Source organism: Protopterus annectens, chromosome 12.part0, assembly GCF_019279795.1.
Source record: "Protopterus annectens isolate FY-2018-M chromosome 12.part0, PAN1.0, whole genome shotgun sequence".
In the NCBI taxonomy this organism is placed as follows: domain Eukaryota; kingdom Metazoa; phylum Chordata; order Ceratodontiformes; family Protopteridae; genus Protopterus; species Protopterus annectens.
The window spans coordinates 357,081,511-357,098,451 of NC_056746.1; the positions used below are offsets into that span (position 1 = coordinate 357,081,511).

Sequence of the window (16,941 nt, forward strand, 5' to 3'; positions counted from 1 at the left end):
TAGCCAACAATTCTAAGGACAACCACAAAGCATTCTATAGCTATGTCAAGAATCTCAATGGCAACACCCAGATCTGCTTTGAGTTACAGCACAATGGTACGAAAATTACATAACCAACTGATATTGCCAACATCCTGGCAGAACTTTACCCCCCCCCCACACCCCCTAAAGGGTCCATATCTATACAGGAAGAATGCAGAGTCCCTGTAATCACAACTACGCAGGTACAAGCTGCACTGTCTAAAGCCAAAAACATAGCATCCATAGGACCAGACAACATCCCAGGCTGCATTTTACACAAACTTCAGAACGAACTGGCTCCCCCACTTAAGCACCATGTTCAATAATAGCCTCGCATCAGGCTTTATCCCACTGAATGTGGAGTGGGATAACTGTAGCTGTGTGCCAAAGGGGGAGCCACCACTGATCCCAGGAACTATCGACCTATTAGCCTGACGAGCCTGGTCTGCAAGGCCATGGAACGTATCATCATGGAACTCAAACAAAGATACCGGTAACCTCCCAACTCTGGACCCCACCCAGTTCGGGTTTGTGAAACGCAGATCATGCCTCCTGAACCTGATAGACTTCTTTAAGGCAGTCACCAAAGCCGTAGATAAGGGTAAGGTGGTTCACACAGCCTATCTTGACCTCGCCAAGCCTTTCGACACCATCCCCCATTCTGGAATTATAGCTAAACACTAAACTAGGTATAAATCCCTACGTCACAAGATGGGTTGCCAACTGGCTCATTGACAGAACCCACACTGTAATAGTTGCAGACTCCAAATCTGACCTCAAAGCAGTGACAAGTGGAGTACCACAGAGTTCCGTCCCGGGACCTCTCCTGTTAGCCTGTACTTCAAAGTAGATACCAAACACAGAAGACCTCTGGCTAACGAAGTTCACAGATGACTGCAAACTAGGAGCCATAGTCAAGTCCCCAAATGATGTGGACATCCTACAGAAGGGCCTCGCTGAAACAGATGCCAGGTGTCAGAGTCATGGCCTCAAGCTCAATGCCAAAAAGTGCAGTGTTATCCCCTTTGGCAAAAACTCTATACCCATGAACTACCACATAGGCAGCAATCTACTTAACACTAAATGTGTGATAAGAGACCTTGGGATCCAGGTAGACAGTAGTCTCTCCTTTGATAGTCACATCACTACAGTAGTCAGGAAGTCCTTCTACGTGGCACACCTCATCATAAAAGGGTTCTCATCCAGGAAAAAAAAAAAAAAGAGGTCATTGTTCCTCTCTACTCAACACTCATTAGACCCATTATAGAGTACAATGCCCCTTTTGGACTGTACCTCACAAGACATCTGCAGCAGCTGGAAAGGCCACAGGAGTACCTCACATAACGGATTACTGGCCTCAAACAAATGCCCTACACTAACAGTCTCAAAAACCTCCAGCTTTACGCTGTAGTACATCGCCTACGCAGAGGTGATCTCTGCCTAACATATAAAGCAATGTCAAACCCAGAGCTGTTGGACATGCTACATCTAAAGAAATCCCAATCCCTCCGAGCTACATGCTCTAGAAACCTAAACCTTGTCTCCACAATAAACAGGAGATGCTGGAGGGATAGATTCCTGTCCCAGAGACTTCCCATACTCTGAAACAGGTTACCTATGTCAAGCAAAATTCTTCATTAGCACTCTTCAAGAAAAATCTTGAGTGGATGGGAAATAGGAAATACACCCTGGGGATCACTTTCATGTCTCTGCTCAACAGTGGCACAGGAAAATAACTTTTTGGGTGGCGTAAGCCAGGGAACCTTGTTGGCTAGGCTTACATTGGCCCTTGGGCAGATAGCCTAGTACCTACCTATGAACCTATGCAGTGCAAAAATAATTCACTTCTACTAGGCAAGAACATCCTTGAATTGCCAAAAATCCCCTAATCATACAGTCAAGCTGACCTGAACTAATGAGATTTTTACATCTTTAAACATGGCCTAAAATGCACTGCATTATTACAACAGCAAGCATAAGAAGCCTGCATAGGCAGATTGGCAGTGAGGAAGGATAAAGTTCCAAGTACAGCCCAGGTGGCCAGAGTTCAACTAGAGGCCTGGGTTCTTGACGGCACAGGGTGGGAGGATGAGTATGCTAACCCTGGGGGGGGGGGGCAGAGGGACAGTAGTTATCATCTGCATTACTCCACAGCTTCAATGGCTGTCAGGATAATGAGGACATGCCCAAGGCTGTGGGCACATGGAAGGGGGTGGTGGTCCAATAGTAAATTTATGAAAATCCTGAAATGGTGCTTCACTTATCTGGTTTCAGTTGCTGAGAGTTCAATTCAGTTGTGCCAACTCTGAATTGTTTTACTGAGTAAATGAAGAAATATTAAATATATTTACATTTTTTATATATGACTAACAATTGCATACTACAGGTAAAAAGTCACACATTTAAAACAGTGGTGATAATCATGTTTACTCTTTTCCCTATGCTATTACTTAACCCTTATTGCTTTTGTATAGCCTGGAATATACGTAACAGGTCTAGGAGATCAGCATATTTCCCAATTACCTTTAGCCAAATTAAAAAAAAATCTTGCTCAGAAGCATACAATGTGCAAGGATGGGACACAGTTTCAAAGTCCATTTGTTAAGCCCATCCCCACATCTACTGTTATACTGGCATACCTAATGACACAGAAGTCTGTCGTTCGGACTGATGCATCACTGCACCTGGTCCTCCAGCCCATTTACGGACTGGAGTATCTTCTCTTTGGAATTTGCATGTCATAGCCATGTCTATATGGATATTGCCATTTTACTGGCAGCTTACCACATCCCAAATACATACCATTATTAAGTATTATTTGCATGCTGCAAAGACCGGCATCCAAACTAGGTTCTCTACCTTGTACCCACCGAGTGCTAGAACAGGCTCTGTCCAAGCTGTGAAATGGAGAAAAATACCTACCAAAGGAGGACTGAACGCACCTTACCTTTCTGAGCTGGTTTTTAAGTGAAAAAATCTGAGCTACATCTGACTTTTCTTGAAGTGCTTTATTTAGCATATTTGTACCTGCATATCATAATGTAATATATCCTTCATTCCCTTCTAACATTGAATTATAAAACTCAAGTCTAAAACAATGCTTGCATGCTCATAAGTGGAGCTGAACCCTGCTGAAAAGCAGTTTCTACAGTCTAGTAAGATCACCCAGATGAACAGGTCAACAAATGTTATGTATGCAAGTAAAATATATATTACATACACACCATTTAAATCAATGCAGAATACAATTCAGACATATGCAACTCCAAGATGCACCTCTAGAGACAAAGCTGGGTAAGCACCCCAAGCATTTAGCAGGTGGACAGCAAATTGAAACGACCCTAATCCAGTTAACTTGAGAACAAGTAGCACATACAGGCAACACAAAGTCCAAAATCAGTCCCAAAAAGCAAATATGGAGGATTAATGCAAAAGCAGAAGTGATGGTAAAACAGGCAGTAATGGGTCTCAAAACTAAGGCTTACAACCAGTACACAACACACTGCATGAATAGGGTTATATTAATTGATACATTTCAGGAGTACCTGGTTTCATATCTCAGAGGCAGGATTATGTGAAGAATGTCTCTGCCAAAGGGGAGCAGATGACAACTGTCACATATCAAAAGATCTCCAGAAGAGGAACTCTTACACACTGCTACACAGCATGACCCCTCCAAGCCCCCCCCCCAGATACAGCCACATGCTTGCAGACTTCAGTGCAACCACTGCTGTGCAAGTGCAGTCATTAAGCCCCTGCAAACATACAAAATATAAACAAATCTCCAAGAGTACACTGTGCTGTCCAGTGCAAACAACTGCAGCATGCCAGGTAAACAAGCAAGTTGGCCTACTTTTATCTGGAACCTAGATAAAGAAATGCAAGGGTGTCTTCTAGGGCTGTAAAGATCCTCTCTATACGTGTTCAAAGCAAAGGAATTGCTGTGGCACTGACATGATCCTGCAAAATTTGACTTCAGATAAAGTGCAAATGCCATACTGTTTTATGTTGCAGTAATTACAGCTTACAAAACAGGTTCTCAGAGCACTCCAATCCACTAGCATGTGCAAGTTCCTTGGCCACAACAAACAGCAAAGCAAATGGTTTGCTTGTATTACCATACACTAATATTTAGAGCTGAAGAGTATTGCTGTCCATATTGGCACACTTTCCACTCAATATAGCCAATGGGGTTTTTCACATCATTTATGGAAGGCTTACTCTTGGAGAAAAGATGGCAACATCTAGGTCTAAAGGGCAGATACCTATACCTAAATCTTGTGCAGTCTTCAGGAACAGTAAATTCATACTGCATTGCTGAATTTACTTGCTTACTGTCACAATGGGTATGATTAATAGAGAAAGTGGTCACAAATGCATATCACCTCACTTCTACAGTAAACAAAATTACAAAAGGGGCCCAGTATTTCCTGAACATGTGACTTGAAGCACAGGGAAATCAGGTCAATTGTTATACTAAAAGTACAATTTCTCACAATCCAACACAAAATGCAGGCTTTTCTTTTGAAACTAAGTTTGCAATGAACATGTGCCTGTAGATAGCTATACTGCTATGTTATCACAATACTTCTCCACCTCTTAGCACATGAATGCTGGATAAAGCACAAAATAATGAAGGAAAAAGACCCCAAAATAAGGACATTTTAAACATTGCTCCAAATTTAAAGAGTTGCTACAACAGGCCTATTGACATTATTTTCTGAAAGTTACGAAGTATAAAACTCAGATGTCTCATTAGTTATGAACAACCACAAGAATCTAGTTCCAACCTCACCACCAGGAGGAGGAAAAAAAAAAAGAGAAACTAGTGGTCTTACAACTTCATCTATGAGCTCAGTCACAATAAATTCCAAAACTCATGAAACCCATGTAGTGTTCCAAAGCAACAAACCTTTATTCGTCAGACAAGCAATACAAAAAAAAAAAAATCAGCAATATTGTAACAATGTTAAACATATTGTCTTTTATATACTTAGAAGTAGGTGTGGAAAATAAATGTACTGTTTAAAACAGCCTATTCATGCCAAACAATACAAATAGGGCTATAAAAGTGCATTTTACAACAGCAAGTACCCACCACCACACACTACTACTGATTAGATCAAACTTAATGCTCAAGGAAAATACTACCCATCTATTTGTAGCCCACATTCAAAGATCAGGTATTAAGAAAATCATAACATATACATAAAAAGATATGCTAAACTGAAAAGGACTTCAGGCCATCTTTCTGACATCAGATGTAAATGCCAGAGCCAACGCCTTATCCAAACACTTTGAACACCCCAGAAATCCTGGTTTTAAATTTATCATTCTGGACTGTGTGGAAATGGATGAGCTTGAAGGGGGTGTGTCAATGATGTGTTGGAGAAAAAAGAATTATGCTGACAGTTGAAATTAAATGCATTCAGAAACACCAGGACTTCACTACTATTGTTCTATTAAGAGTGTGTTGAATTTACATAAGCTGTCAATCTGTAAAAGTTTTTTTTAGGGAATTTGAGTAATATTTTTATGTACTAAATAATAAAAATTATATGCAGAATGTGTTTGGGTGGGTGTTGATAGATACATGTGTGTGTATAGTTACTTTAACCTCAGTTCTGCTCTGCTTTGATTTATTGCATCACACCAGATATTTAAATGGCAAATTCAAAACACACTTTTTTCATGCTGCTATTACTATGTAGCATTGGTACAATTCCCTCGCTTACCATAGTGGTGGATGTACACACACTTTACATTACTAGTTTATTTCAGCCACTGTTTTCTACAGTTTTGTGTGGATTTCCTACTAGTTTTCATTGTATAAACCTATTTTAGGGGCTGTAAACATGAAAACTTGTCATGACAGTTCTGGTGTCAAAGTTATGGCACTACATCAAAAACAGAAACTCGGAAGACAAAATGGAAATCTCCTCCCATACCGTAATGAGGGGACTGGTTTCTTCTACTCTCTACTAGTTACACAGTTAAGAAACCTGTACTGTGATGCAAGAAGAATTTTACTAGATACAGCAATCTGGAGGAGTAATAGCATCAGTTTTGAGTACTAGCCATTAGTGTTAAGCATCTGTTTTGTTCCCAATATTTTACTAAACTGGATATGACCCCAATTAGACAAGGAAGTAAAAAGTCTGAAACTGCAAGGTGGAGCAGTCAACACTGGTGCCTTGGCAGCTCACAGCACATAGTTCCCTAGTTTAGCTGTCACTTGGGGTACCATCTATTCACAGTCTGCATGTCCTTCCTGTGCCCATGCAGATTTTTTTTTTTTTTTTACACTAGGTATTCCAGTTTCTCTACACATCCAAAAAAGCTATAGGTGAAGTAATCCATCTCCAAACTGACATGGGGTGCATGTCCAATATGAGTAAACTAGCATCCTGCAAAAGCCAAGTCACCCACCCACCAAAGTGCTGAACAGTCTCTGGTTAGCCCTTGACCATGAAACAGGTAAAGCAGTACAGAAGCATCACAAATTACTCCGACAAATAACATGCAACTAGTGCTAGTAGCATCTTTCGGCTTTTCCTTGTTAGGGGTTGCCACAGCAGAACACCAGTCCACTTATGATTGGCAGTAAATTTTTATGGTGCCAGCCCAATACCCAACCTTCAAAGAAGGCGCACCCATTCACACACACACACCTATGTGTTAAATACTACAGACTTCTAACTATTTGTAGAGCTACAAGTCTGTTTGAATGGTACTCCGCTCTACAGCAGATAAAAGTTGTGATATATAACTTATCTATAGCAAAGAAACTATTTAAAGAAGGAAATTCATAGTGGAGCTGTATGTACATTCAGTAGAAACCCAACATAAGCAATGCAACTGCTACTGATAATAAGTTGTATTGTAACATCTTGTGCTAAAGTAGACCCCCTTATAATGATTTGCCAATAGCTCCAACTATCTACATATGTTGAACTCTTACAACAGGAAATGAAAGCATGCTGTCCTGAATGACCCAACATTATATAAAAAGACTACTGAAAGCAAATCTTTTAAGGACACATTAGTTCTGAACTCCTTTTATTGGATGTTGCATTTTTAGTGAAGCTCACCATCACCCAGACTCTTGACACCTGCGGTTGTCCACATCACAATAGGAGCTGCAGCAACCACTGTGGAGCATCTTTGAAATTTGGGTGAATTCTGTTGCACAGGAAACAATTTGAATCACATCTTCTGGGACAGTATTTAAGACCAATTAGGGTGTGGTTTACAGCCATATACACCACTTACATATATAAGCTTCTCAACTGTCCCTGACTTAATTCCCTCACTTTGACTGAAATTACACTCAATCGCTCCTAAAATTCGTGACCTTGGGCAAAAGTGTGGTGCACCGCACTTAACAGTGACAATGAATAAGAACGCTGGACTTCAGAAAATGTATATTAACGCACGTTTGGGTTATGCTGTTAGTGCCTAACATTACAAGAGTGCCCCCGCTTGTCCCAGAAAGACACGCCAGACCATATCTTCAAGAAAATGAAGACTCCAGGGGTACATTAAACACACACACACGGGACTTTGTTTTATCAGCTGGTTGAAATACGGTATCCGCCTTCAGCCACAACACCCCAATAAGTACAGCAATCACATGTAACAGTAATCAAGCATCCTTCTTAGTCCTGCATAAAGGAAATAGGACAAAAACCGCAATTCTAACACTACTACATAAATTAATGTAGTTATGTATCTTTATGCAACAGGGAATCCAAATCAACAGATTACTAGTCCTCCAAGTCTTATAGGCCGAATATGCTAACATTTCAGACCCAGCAGACGAGTAATTTAAAAAAAACAGGGAGGTGAGGCAGTAGACAACATGGGCACACTTTTACTCAAGAAAATCTGAGCGAACGCTTTAACGTAAAAGAATCCAACAAATTCATCGTGAGCACACTTTGCGCACAAGACGAAGTGCTACATTGTCTTACAAGCCCACATCAGCAGCTGAGTGGATCACAATCATGGGTGTAACCAAGCACAAGTACTAAAAGCATGTTCTCTTAACATCTCGCACAGACCTCATGCCGTGGGAGGAGAGCACATCTTACTACAAACATCTTGTGTAAATACAGTAACTATTATACAAACTGATATATACACACACAGCTCAAGTAGGTAAGGCTCGGTTCTTCAGTGTACACTTGGACTATAAAACAGAAATCCATCGCCACTTTTAAAGACGTTGTACACTAAATCATTTTAAGAGACTAGAACAAATAAGAACTACATTGAGAAACGATGCAAAGGCTATGTACAAATCTCGCGTATTATACTATATGGGCCAACAAAATGATTACCCTTCTCCGGTTGTACCATCCCCGGAATTAAATCCTGGGACAAAAAGTGTTGTACTCGGTTAAACAGTACTCATCCAAACCGGAAGTTTGGAAGTAATACTACACGCCCCGTGTTTTTTTTTTTATTATTATTATTTTTATTTCAAGGATGCACATCAATTTCCCTATATATATATATATATAAAAAGATCTCAATACCCTATCGAGTCTTTTACCATCATTATAAAATGGACCACCACTGGAATTTGGTAAAATAAAACTACATTATTTTATTATATAATCCTATAAAGCTCTGGGGGATTTTTTTTTTATAAAAACACATCGCAACCACCAAGATGGTACTTGGGTTTCAGTAAAGTCTTGACAAATGCCTCTTCTCTCCAGAGCAAAGGGGCAGTAAAGGCGTTTAGTTCGTACTTACAACAAAAGTATACCTTCATCATCACTCATTTGATTATCAACAAAAAATACAATCCTCACGTTTTAATAAAACTGTTCCAACTGAACTATAAAATAAACAATAACGTATGTGCAATAAAATTCTTTGAAAAGAAATAGCTATATAAAACAGACACTAAAACAAACAATGTTCACGTTATAACAACCCACAAACCCCGTGCGCGTACAAAACCCATTCCCAAATCTTTCATAGGAATAGCTTTACAAAATAACTGCAATATGCCTGGAGGACTCGACTGGATGACGCACAGCCAATAAGAATGTCCCTTTCCAAACCTTTCCTTTTATGGCTCGAGACGAGCCGCTCTGCTTAGCGCCGTATAAAACACCCTGCGCGAGGCTAGGACCAGTCGCTCCCAGCTTTTCTTCATCCTTATAGCTTCAGCGTGTTTGATAACCGCTTTGCATTTTCCGTGGTCCATCTAAGTAAATAAAAAGAAAAGGTGAGTTTTCTTTTTATTGTTTCTTTCAGTTTTATAAGCCTAATGTTCCATATATACTTTAATTAAGTTGGAATGTTTATTTTTGTATATATAAATGTTGTATATATTTTGTCGTGTTCTATATGGTAGCTTTACGTTATTGTTTTAACGCTTTTGTTCCGCTTAAGTGCGAGAGTCTTAAGCACTGTAGGCTGTGGCTTAAATCAGTTTCTTTTCTTTATGTCCCCTTTTAACCCCATAACTAAAGATTATACAAGCCTCGTACGTTTAATTGGTATTAAATTTTTACGATTTTTGGCCTTGGGAAGAATGTTGCTTCCATGATATTAAAATGGTCTTCCAGTTAAATCCCGTTAGCTTATTTCCTCGCCTGTAAAGGCGTGGCTCCTCAAGTAGAAACAGTTATACAAAATGCCACGCCTTTTCGGAAGAGGCCGTCTTAGTCTTATTGTCTGAGTAGTGGATAGCTGGTATTCAGTTTTTATGCTTTGCAACGTGGAAAGTGTGTTAATATGTAAATACGTTAGTAAAGTTGCTTGCAATGGTGTGAAATCCGCTGGCCTATTAAAATGACATTGGTATTTTAACGGCTTTGTAGTAGAAACCAGCTTAAATATCCTTTTTTGAAGTTAGCGTGCTCTGCTTTAGGGTAGAGACTACTGCTTTCTACAGCAGTAACTCTGGTCGAGACGTTTGATCCTAATGTTGCAAGGCAGAAGTAGTAAAAAATATATATTTGGGGGAAGTCGGCTTATACTGTGGCTGTATAGGATCCAAATTCCGCAGTGTAATAAACGGGAGATTAAAAGGAAGAGGGTGTAAGCATAAGAGAATTTTATGCTGGTTATTTTCTTAGGCTACTCTATGGATTTTTTTGGACGATGTGCCAAGTCATGCTGAGCCTTGGTTTTAATGCTATATTTCATAAGGCTTCTAGTGGTGGCAGTTACATTTAGTATTTTGAAGTCTGAAATACTGTCAGTATCCAATCTCTGGCTTATTGGGGGGGGGGGGGTTGAACTTGGCTGGAATCCTATTTTCTGCCTCTTTTTGGCTCTACCAATTTCCTTTTATGGTAATGTAGGAATGTTGTAGATGTCCTTTGTCTCAAATCTGTAAGAAATTATGCCCCCTCTAGTGGCTCTTTTCAGTGAAAAGACCCAAAGTGAGATTGTGGTAAGCATTTTGCCTGACTAGGAAATTCCCAGTTACTCAACTCTCAATTCTTTCGATTTTCTCTAAATGGAAGGGATTGCTAATATCAGTGAGATTAAAGTAAAAACAATAACATTTTGTAGAAGTGTAGACTACTGTTTGTAGTTTCCCAGTGACTAAGGGAATGTATTCATGGGAAATATTATCTTTTCAAGGTCATAATGGGTGACGATGAAATTGCTGCACTTGTTGTTGACAATGGATCTGGTATGTGCAAAGCTGGTTTCGCTGGAGATGATGCTCCTCGTGCTGTCTTCCCATCTATTGTAGGACGCCCAAGACATCAGGTATGTACAGCCTTGTAGAAAACTTGTAGGTGTCCTTTTTGTCTCTTCTTGGATGTGTTTATTGCTATGAATTCTTGTATGTGCTATCAAATTCTTCAGTGCCTTGTGATGTAATGCATTATAAGTAAGACTACCATTTCCACCCACAAGCTTGCATAAGTAATCAGCTGGGGTAGTGACCAACACTGTTGGTGCTTACTTGCCCCCTGAACTCATCATCCAAATTGTTTCTACATTATTTACTTAACAATGTGGCTTCTGCTAAAATGGCCAAAAGTCAAATTCCCTGCCTGACATGATGGTGTTGGAGCAACTTGCTGAACTGTCCAGACCTTCAGGTGACCTGAAGTGGGATGGTGTAAATGGACTGTTTATGCAGGTTATCTGGAGGTTTAATATGTGGTGCTTGTGTAGTACTTCAGACTGAGAATTTTGATCTTTGGCTTAATGGGGTCTTGCAAACGTTTGTTTATGCTGTACTGTAACTTAATGACTCTACCCTATCTCTCTGGGTGGGGTAGGGGTGTCTTTTTGAGGAATCTGATCTTTTCCAAGGTGGTGGTCCTGAAAGTGGTTTTGGTTTTTGTCCAAAGTATTGATCTGAAGCTTTTGAGGAAATATTTATTTTAGAAATTTTGCAGTTTAAGTAAATGTCTTGTATCTAATCTCTAGATCTAAAACTTAAACTTGTTTCTTCATTAGCTTAACTTTTACTAAACTTGTTTCTGTATTAGCTTTTATACAAAGTGGTGGTCTGTAGCATAAACTTGTGCTGGGATGTAAAGCACCTATGGCACAAGGGTGGGGGGGGGGGGTCTCTTGCATTGTGGATTGTTTTGCTCCAGTACTTTTAATGAGCCTCTACTTGTCTACAGTAATGGGTGGTCCCATCAATGTGTAAGCTAAGGTTTCAATCTCTTTAATTGATCTCTTTATGAAAACAGAATAGGTGGCAGACTGTAGATATGTTGCTGCTTACTGACTACTTTCTGGTCTAGTTTGATTACTCATTTGCTGCCTCTTCAGCATTGTGGCAGTACTTCCAAAATTGGGTCAAGATGTGAGCTAAAATGTTTGTTCTCTTTTTAAGGGTGTAATGGTTGGCATGGGTCAGAAAGACAGTTATGTTGGTGATGAAGCCCAGAGCAAGAGAGGTATCCTGACCCTGAAGTATCCAATTGAACATGGAATTGTTACAAACTGGGATGACATGGAGAAGATCTGGCATCATACATTCTACAATGAACTCCGTGTTGCTCCAGAAGAACATCCTGTACTGCTCACAGAGGCTCCACTGAACCCAAAAGCCAACAGAGAGAAGATGACTCAGGTTTGAAATTTTGGAATATATCCGAATTTAAATATCCATTTCAGCTTTTTTTTTTTTAATTTCCATCTTTCAATCTTTCATGCTTTGCTTCTTCCAGGCTTTATTCCACAGCTGCCTTTACCTGGAATCTGCAGGTTTTTCTTTTCAAAAATCTTTGTTCTGAAACTTACTAACTAAAGTTAAAGTTTTTTGTTTGGTGTGTATCTGAACTGCACTGTGTAGGACTAATTGCTCTGTAGGGTTTAGTTGAGCATTGGTTTTACTTTGCATCCCTTGTACTCTGCAATTTTCTAGTATTGACCGGGGAATGGCTTGCACTGTACTAAATATTGCTTGTTATTTCAGATAATGTTTGAGACTTTCAACACTCCAGCAATGTATGTTGCCATCCAGGCTGTGCTGTCCCTGTATGCCTCTGGTCGTACCACTGGTATTGTGATGGATTCTGGTGATGGTGTCACGCACACAGTGCCAATCTATGAGGGTTATGCCTTGCCCCATGCCATCTTGCGTCTAGACTTGGCTGGCCGTGACCTGACAGACTACCTCATGAAGATCTTGACTGAAAGAGGCTACAGCTTCACAACTACAGCCGAAAGAGAAATTGTTCGGGATATAAAGGAGAAATTGTGCTATGTTGCCCTAGATTTTGAGCAGGAAATGGCAACTGCTGCCTCTTCATCCTCCCTAGAGAAGAGCTACGAGCTACCAGATGGTCAGGTTATAACCATTGGTAATGAGAGATTCAGATGCCCAGAAGCACTTTTCCAGCCATCTTTCTTAGGTGAGTACTCTTAACATTAGAATAAGTACCACTGCTGTTCATGAGAGAATGTTTAAGTACCACTGCTATCCTTGACAGAATAGGGAGGTGGAGTCCTAGGCTTGATGGATTAGGGAGGCAGAGTCACTAAATGGGTAATATCCAGTGTAGTATCTTTGTAGGCTGGTTTGTGTAGCATTGGGGTGAGCGCTAAAACTTTACTTTCCAGTTAATAGCTTGAATGCCACCTGTTCCAACACTTGGTAACTTGTTCACCTCTTCACTTCACAGGTATGGAGTCTTGTGGTATCCATGAAACTACTTTCAACTCTATTATGAAATGTGATGTGGATATCCGTAAAGACCTGTATGCCAATACAGTTCTGTCTGGTGGCACCACAATGTATCCTGGCATTGCTGACAGAATGCAGAAGGAAATCACAGCCTTGGCACCTAGCACAATGAAAATAAAGGTAAGTTTAATGTTGGAATTTGAAACTGACTGCCTCAAGCTTGTAGTGGTGTTGATACTATTCAATAATAGACTAAACATTTACAGATAAAGTATTGGACACCCAGAAACACTCTCTTGGGCTGTTGACAAGGGGAATTCTTGCCCAATTTTGAGTACTCCCTACTATTTCTTCACTGTTCCATTCACTCTTCCACCCCAACTCCATTTGCTGCTTAATTACCTTAGTGAGTCAATGTCTTGACCATCTGGTTGCCATTGTAAACTCACCCCCTGCCTTTAGCTAGCTTAAGCTAGCTTGACTGCCCACAACATTGGACACTGGGGGGGGCTCTTGCAAAAACACAGCTTTGGTCCAAAAGTAGAATCCTCCAACCTAAACTCTTTCTGCTACAACTTGAACACTTGGTAGCACAAGCTGCCCAAAAAGGCTCTGCTTCAGGTGACCTGGCCTAGTCTGCATAATCTGGACATCTTTACTCCTAATGTGTTATCTAACTGTCAAAATAGTCCAGAACCCAATGTGTACAAAATCTTGGAATTTTTTTCTATTGCACTTTGTTTTGCCACTTTATGTCTTTACATTATGGGCAGATATTGAAATTGGTCCAATGGGACTTGTGCTCTAACTTAACAAATGTATCCAAGTTGCTAAGGGGGTGGTATCTGCAGATATTGGGGACTAAAGCACAAGTTACTGCATTACCAACAGTAAAATGTCTTTAACAAGTTGGTGCTAGTTCACACTTTTGTACTAATTAACTGTGCTCTCTTGTAGATTATTGCTCCACCTGAACGCAAATACTCAGTTTGGATTGGTGGCTCCATTCTGGCTTCTTTGTCTACATTCCAGCAGATGTGGATCAGCAAGCAGGAGTATGATGAATCTGGGCCCTCTATTGTCCACCGCAAATGTTTCTAAAGACAGTTAACACAGAAATGTTGTGTAAAACAAGATATTGGCATGGCTTTCATTTTTATTTCTTTGGCGCTTGATTCTGGAGTTAAAAACTGGAATGGTGAAGATGGCAAAACATCCCAAGTTCTGCAGTGCATCAAAGGACTAATTGTAATGTTGAAGTCATTCCAAGTATTAAGTATCTTAAAATTTTGCCTCTGTGAAGGCTGCCCACTGAAGGAGCACATAGTTAAGACCATGTGTAGTAGTAAGCTAAGTCAGTTCACTTCTGTGCTACAGCTTCATTGATACTTTAAAAGTTGAACAGCTACAGTTGTGAGTTTACATTCCCTTGGGTGTACAGTAAGCTGTAATGGAAAGTATGCTGGTACCAGTTTGAAGGACTACTGTTGTACACTGACAAGTTCAAATAAAGTGCACAATACAATGTTTTTTGTTACAGTTGATGGGTACTGTAATACAATACAACTTATCTACATGTGTTTATGCATACAATGCAAGTGGCATCCATCCGCGGCAAGGTTGTTTGGGGGAGACTTGCCACATGACTATAGGGCAGGTAAAAGGTGAATCTTGCTGGAGATCCAAAGGGGTAGCCGGGAAGATTCTACTGCAGCAGAATGAAATGGTATGCAATGATTTTTTTTTTTCCCTTGACACTTCTTAAATCTGTCACCCTAATACCCTGATTCTAGGGTGCAACTGCCTAGGCCATACTGTATTGCAGTAGTCCAGTTTTGTTTCTGGTTATGTGGCTTGCTGTTTTGGGTTTTAACTTCAAGGTAGTTTTATTACTGTAGTCTGGCTTTTCCAATTACTTAAAATCAGAGGGATACAAGGACTTTGATAGGTGCAATTTCCATCCTGGTGTGACCCCTCCTGCCAAACAATCACTTGTAACAGCACAAACATTTGGCTAATGTCTCATACTTGCAGGAACTGTCTGTCCCTTTGGAAAGGTTGGATTTTCCTTTCCACTTCTGCCACCTCATGGGCAGACACCCCAAACTTGATAAGCTGGAAAGGGATTTATACTTGGAGGACCCAACTTGTGTGGTCAGCATGGTGGGACTTGGTAGTCAATTTACAGTTTGGTCCTAGCTCGGTTTTCACCCTGGTTATTTGGAGCTTGCTTACCTCCTTTCAGTTTTACTGCTACTGAACAAAGTTGCCAAAATGTAACTCTGATCCACTTTATAACCAGAGTGAATGGTCCTTACCAGTAGTCTTGACATGCTAATAGGCCATTGGCCTTTTAGAGCCAGCATGTGGCAGAGGAAGATGGCAGTGAATTTTAATTGCTATAAAGAATGTTGTGGGGAGAGGCTTTTCGTTGGCTTGGTCTAGAATTTGAGGGAGGGCTTGCTACTCTTCTACACTTTAGGCCATTACATGCCTAGGCTTTCCTGTAGCTCTGAACACTGGATTCTTTGCCCCTGTTTAAGGGGATTGTAACTCTGTCACTTGGCAGGTGTTTGCATTTTATCTTTGCTAATGGTCTGGCTTGATTTGTGGTGGTCTGGACATTGGAAGCTGTGCTGCTCTGGCTGCCTTGGTACCAAAGCCATACTGGCATTTCTAAGCACCATCCAGCATTTTTTGTATTGGGACAGTGTTGCAGACTATTTTGGGAGGCATGGCTGCCTGCATTTTCTGGCATCAGGATTGTTGATCTAATTCTGCCACAGCCAATTGTTAGAAGTGCCTAGATGCTACTACAGTGCAGTGACTGCAGAGTGCCACTGAGTTTTGAGATTAGCACAATGGCATGAGTTGGAGGCTTTAAGAGCTTCCTAGTGCAGAATTTGTAATTACTGCAGTTGCCTTCCACCTTCCACTTTAGACATCCCTGCAACCAAGGGACCAGTGTTAACACTTGTATTTGCACCACAAGTTTCAGGAATTGTCAATGCTGAACATAAATGGTAGTTAATCCTACATCCGTAGTCCACAACTGCTAGAGTGGAACTGTCACATTCTAGCTGCCAGTGTAATAGCCTTCCCTGAGGGTAGTCTTAATGTTAACCTCTCAAGATGCAAGTGTTATGATTGACCCTGCTACCTTTAGAACAGCAAGCCTCTAACCCACACTATTTTGGCCTAGTGTGCATTCTTTGCATCTGCCCATGCCCAAGGTATTAACCAGTTTGGCTTTTTTGGGGGGGGTACTTGTGATGCTCATCACAGGGCACTAGCAACATGTCTGCCCTGTAACTTCACTCCCTGAACAAAGTTGAGCTTTACCTATGGCATGAGTATTTATGTACTAGGATTCTTCAGCCATCTACATTTTTCCAGGTTTAAGGATCTTTTTGTCCTGGGTGGTAGTGAAGGGGAAGACTGTCCCCTCTAAAACTTCCCTTCCCAAGGTAACTTCCCAAACTCAAAGGCATTGCTGAACCTTGGTTACCCTTTGTCTGGGTCCTTATTTCACTAGCCTATCTTGGCCCTTTTCCTAGAACAGGGTATTCACTGTTGGTCCAAATTTTCCCTTCCCCATCAAGATCCAGAAAAGTGCCCAATTGTGGCAGATGGGGCTGTAGCCCCAACCTCTAGCTTGGATTCTATTGGCCCCAATACTGGAAGGTCTGGGGAGGTAAATGCAAAGAACTGGCCAAGCATCAGTTTATCTGTAATGTGCTTGAAGGGAGTTGGGCTACTTTTGTGTAGGGTGTGACCCTGTGGAAGGG

The 16,941-nt window shown here is 40.7% G+C and overlaps 1 protein-coding gene across 1 annotated transcript; it reads left to right on the forward strand.

Annotated features, from left to right (window-relative positions):
- Positions 1-9,123: 9,123 nt before the first annotated feature.
- Positions 9,124-14,682, forward strand: LOC122816565 (actin, cytoplasmic 2). Its single transcript, XM_044089428.1, has 6 exons — positions 9,124-9,265; positions 10,636-10,767; positions 11,858-12,097; positions 12,443-12,881; positions 13,152-13,333; positions 14,111-14,682. Exons 2-6 carry the CDS (start codon positions 10,642-10,644, stop codon positions 14,252-14,254), a joined length of 1,131 nt encoding a protein of 376 aa, XP_043945363.1. The 5' UTR covers positions 9,124-9,265; positions 10,636-10,641; the 3' UTR covers positions 14,255-14,682.
- Positions 14,683-16,941: the final 2,259 nt, after the last annotated feature.

Bases quoted from the DNA above. Each gene is read 5' to 3' on its own strand.
- LOC122816565 (XM_044089428.1), top strand. From the start codon at position 10,642: ATGGGTGACGATGAAATTGCTGCACTTGTTGTTGACAATGGATCTGGT. The intron at 12,098-12,442 runs GTTTGAAATTTT...TTGTTATTTCAG, and splicing joins ACAGAGAGAAGATGACTCAG to ATAATGTTTGAGACTTTCAA. The intron at 12,882-13,151 runs GTGAGTACTCTT...TTCACTTCACAG, and splicing joins TTTCCAGCCATCTTTCTTAG to GTATGGAGTCTTGTGGTATC.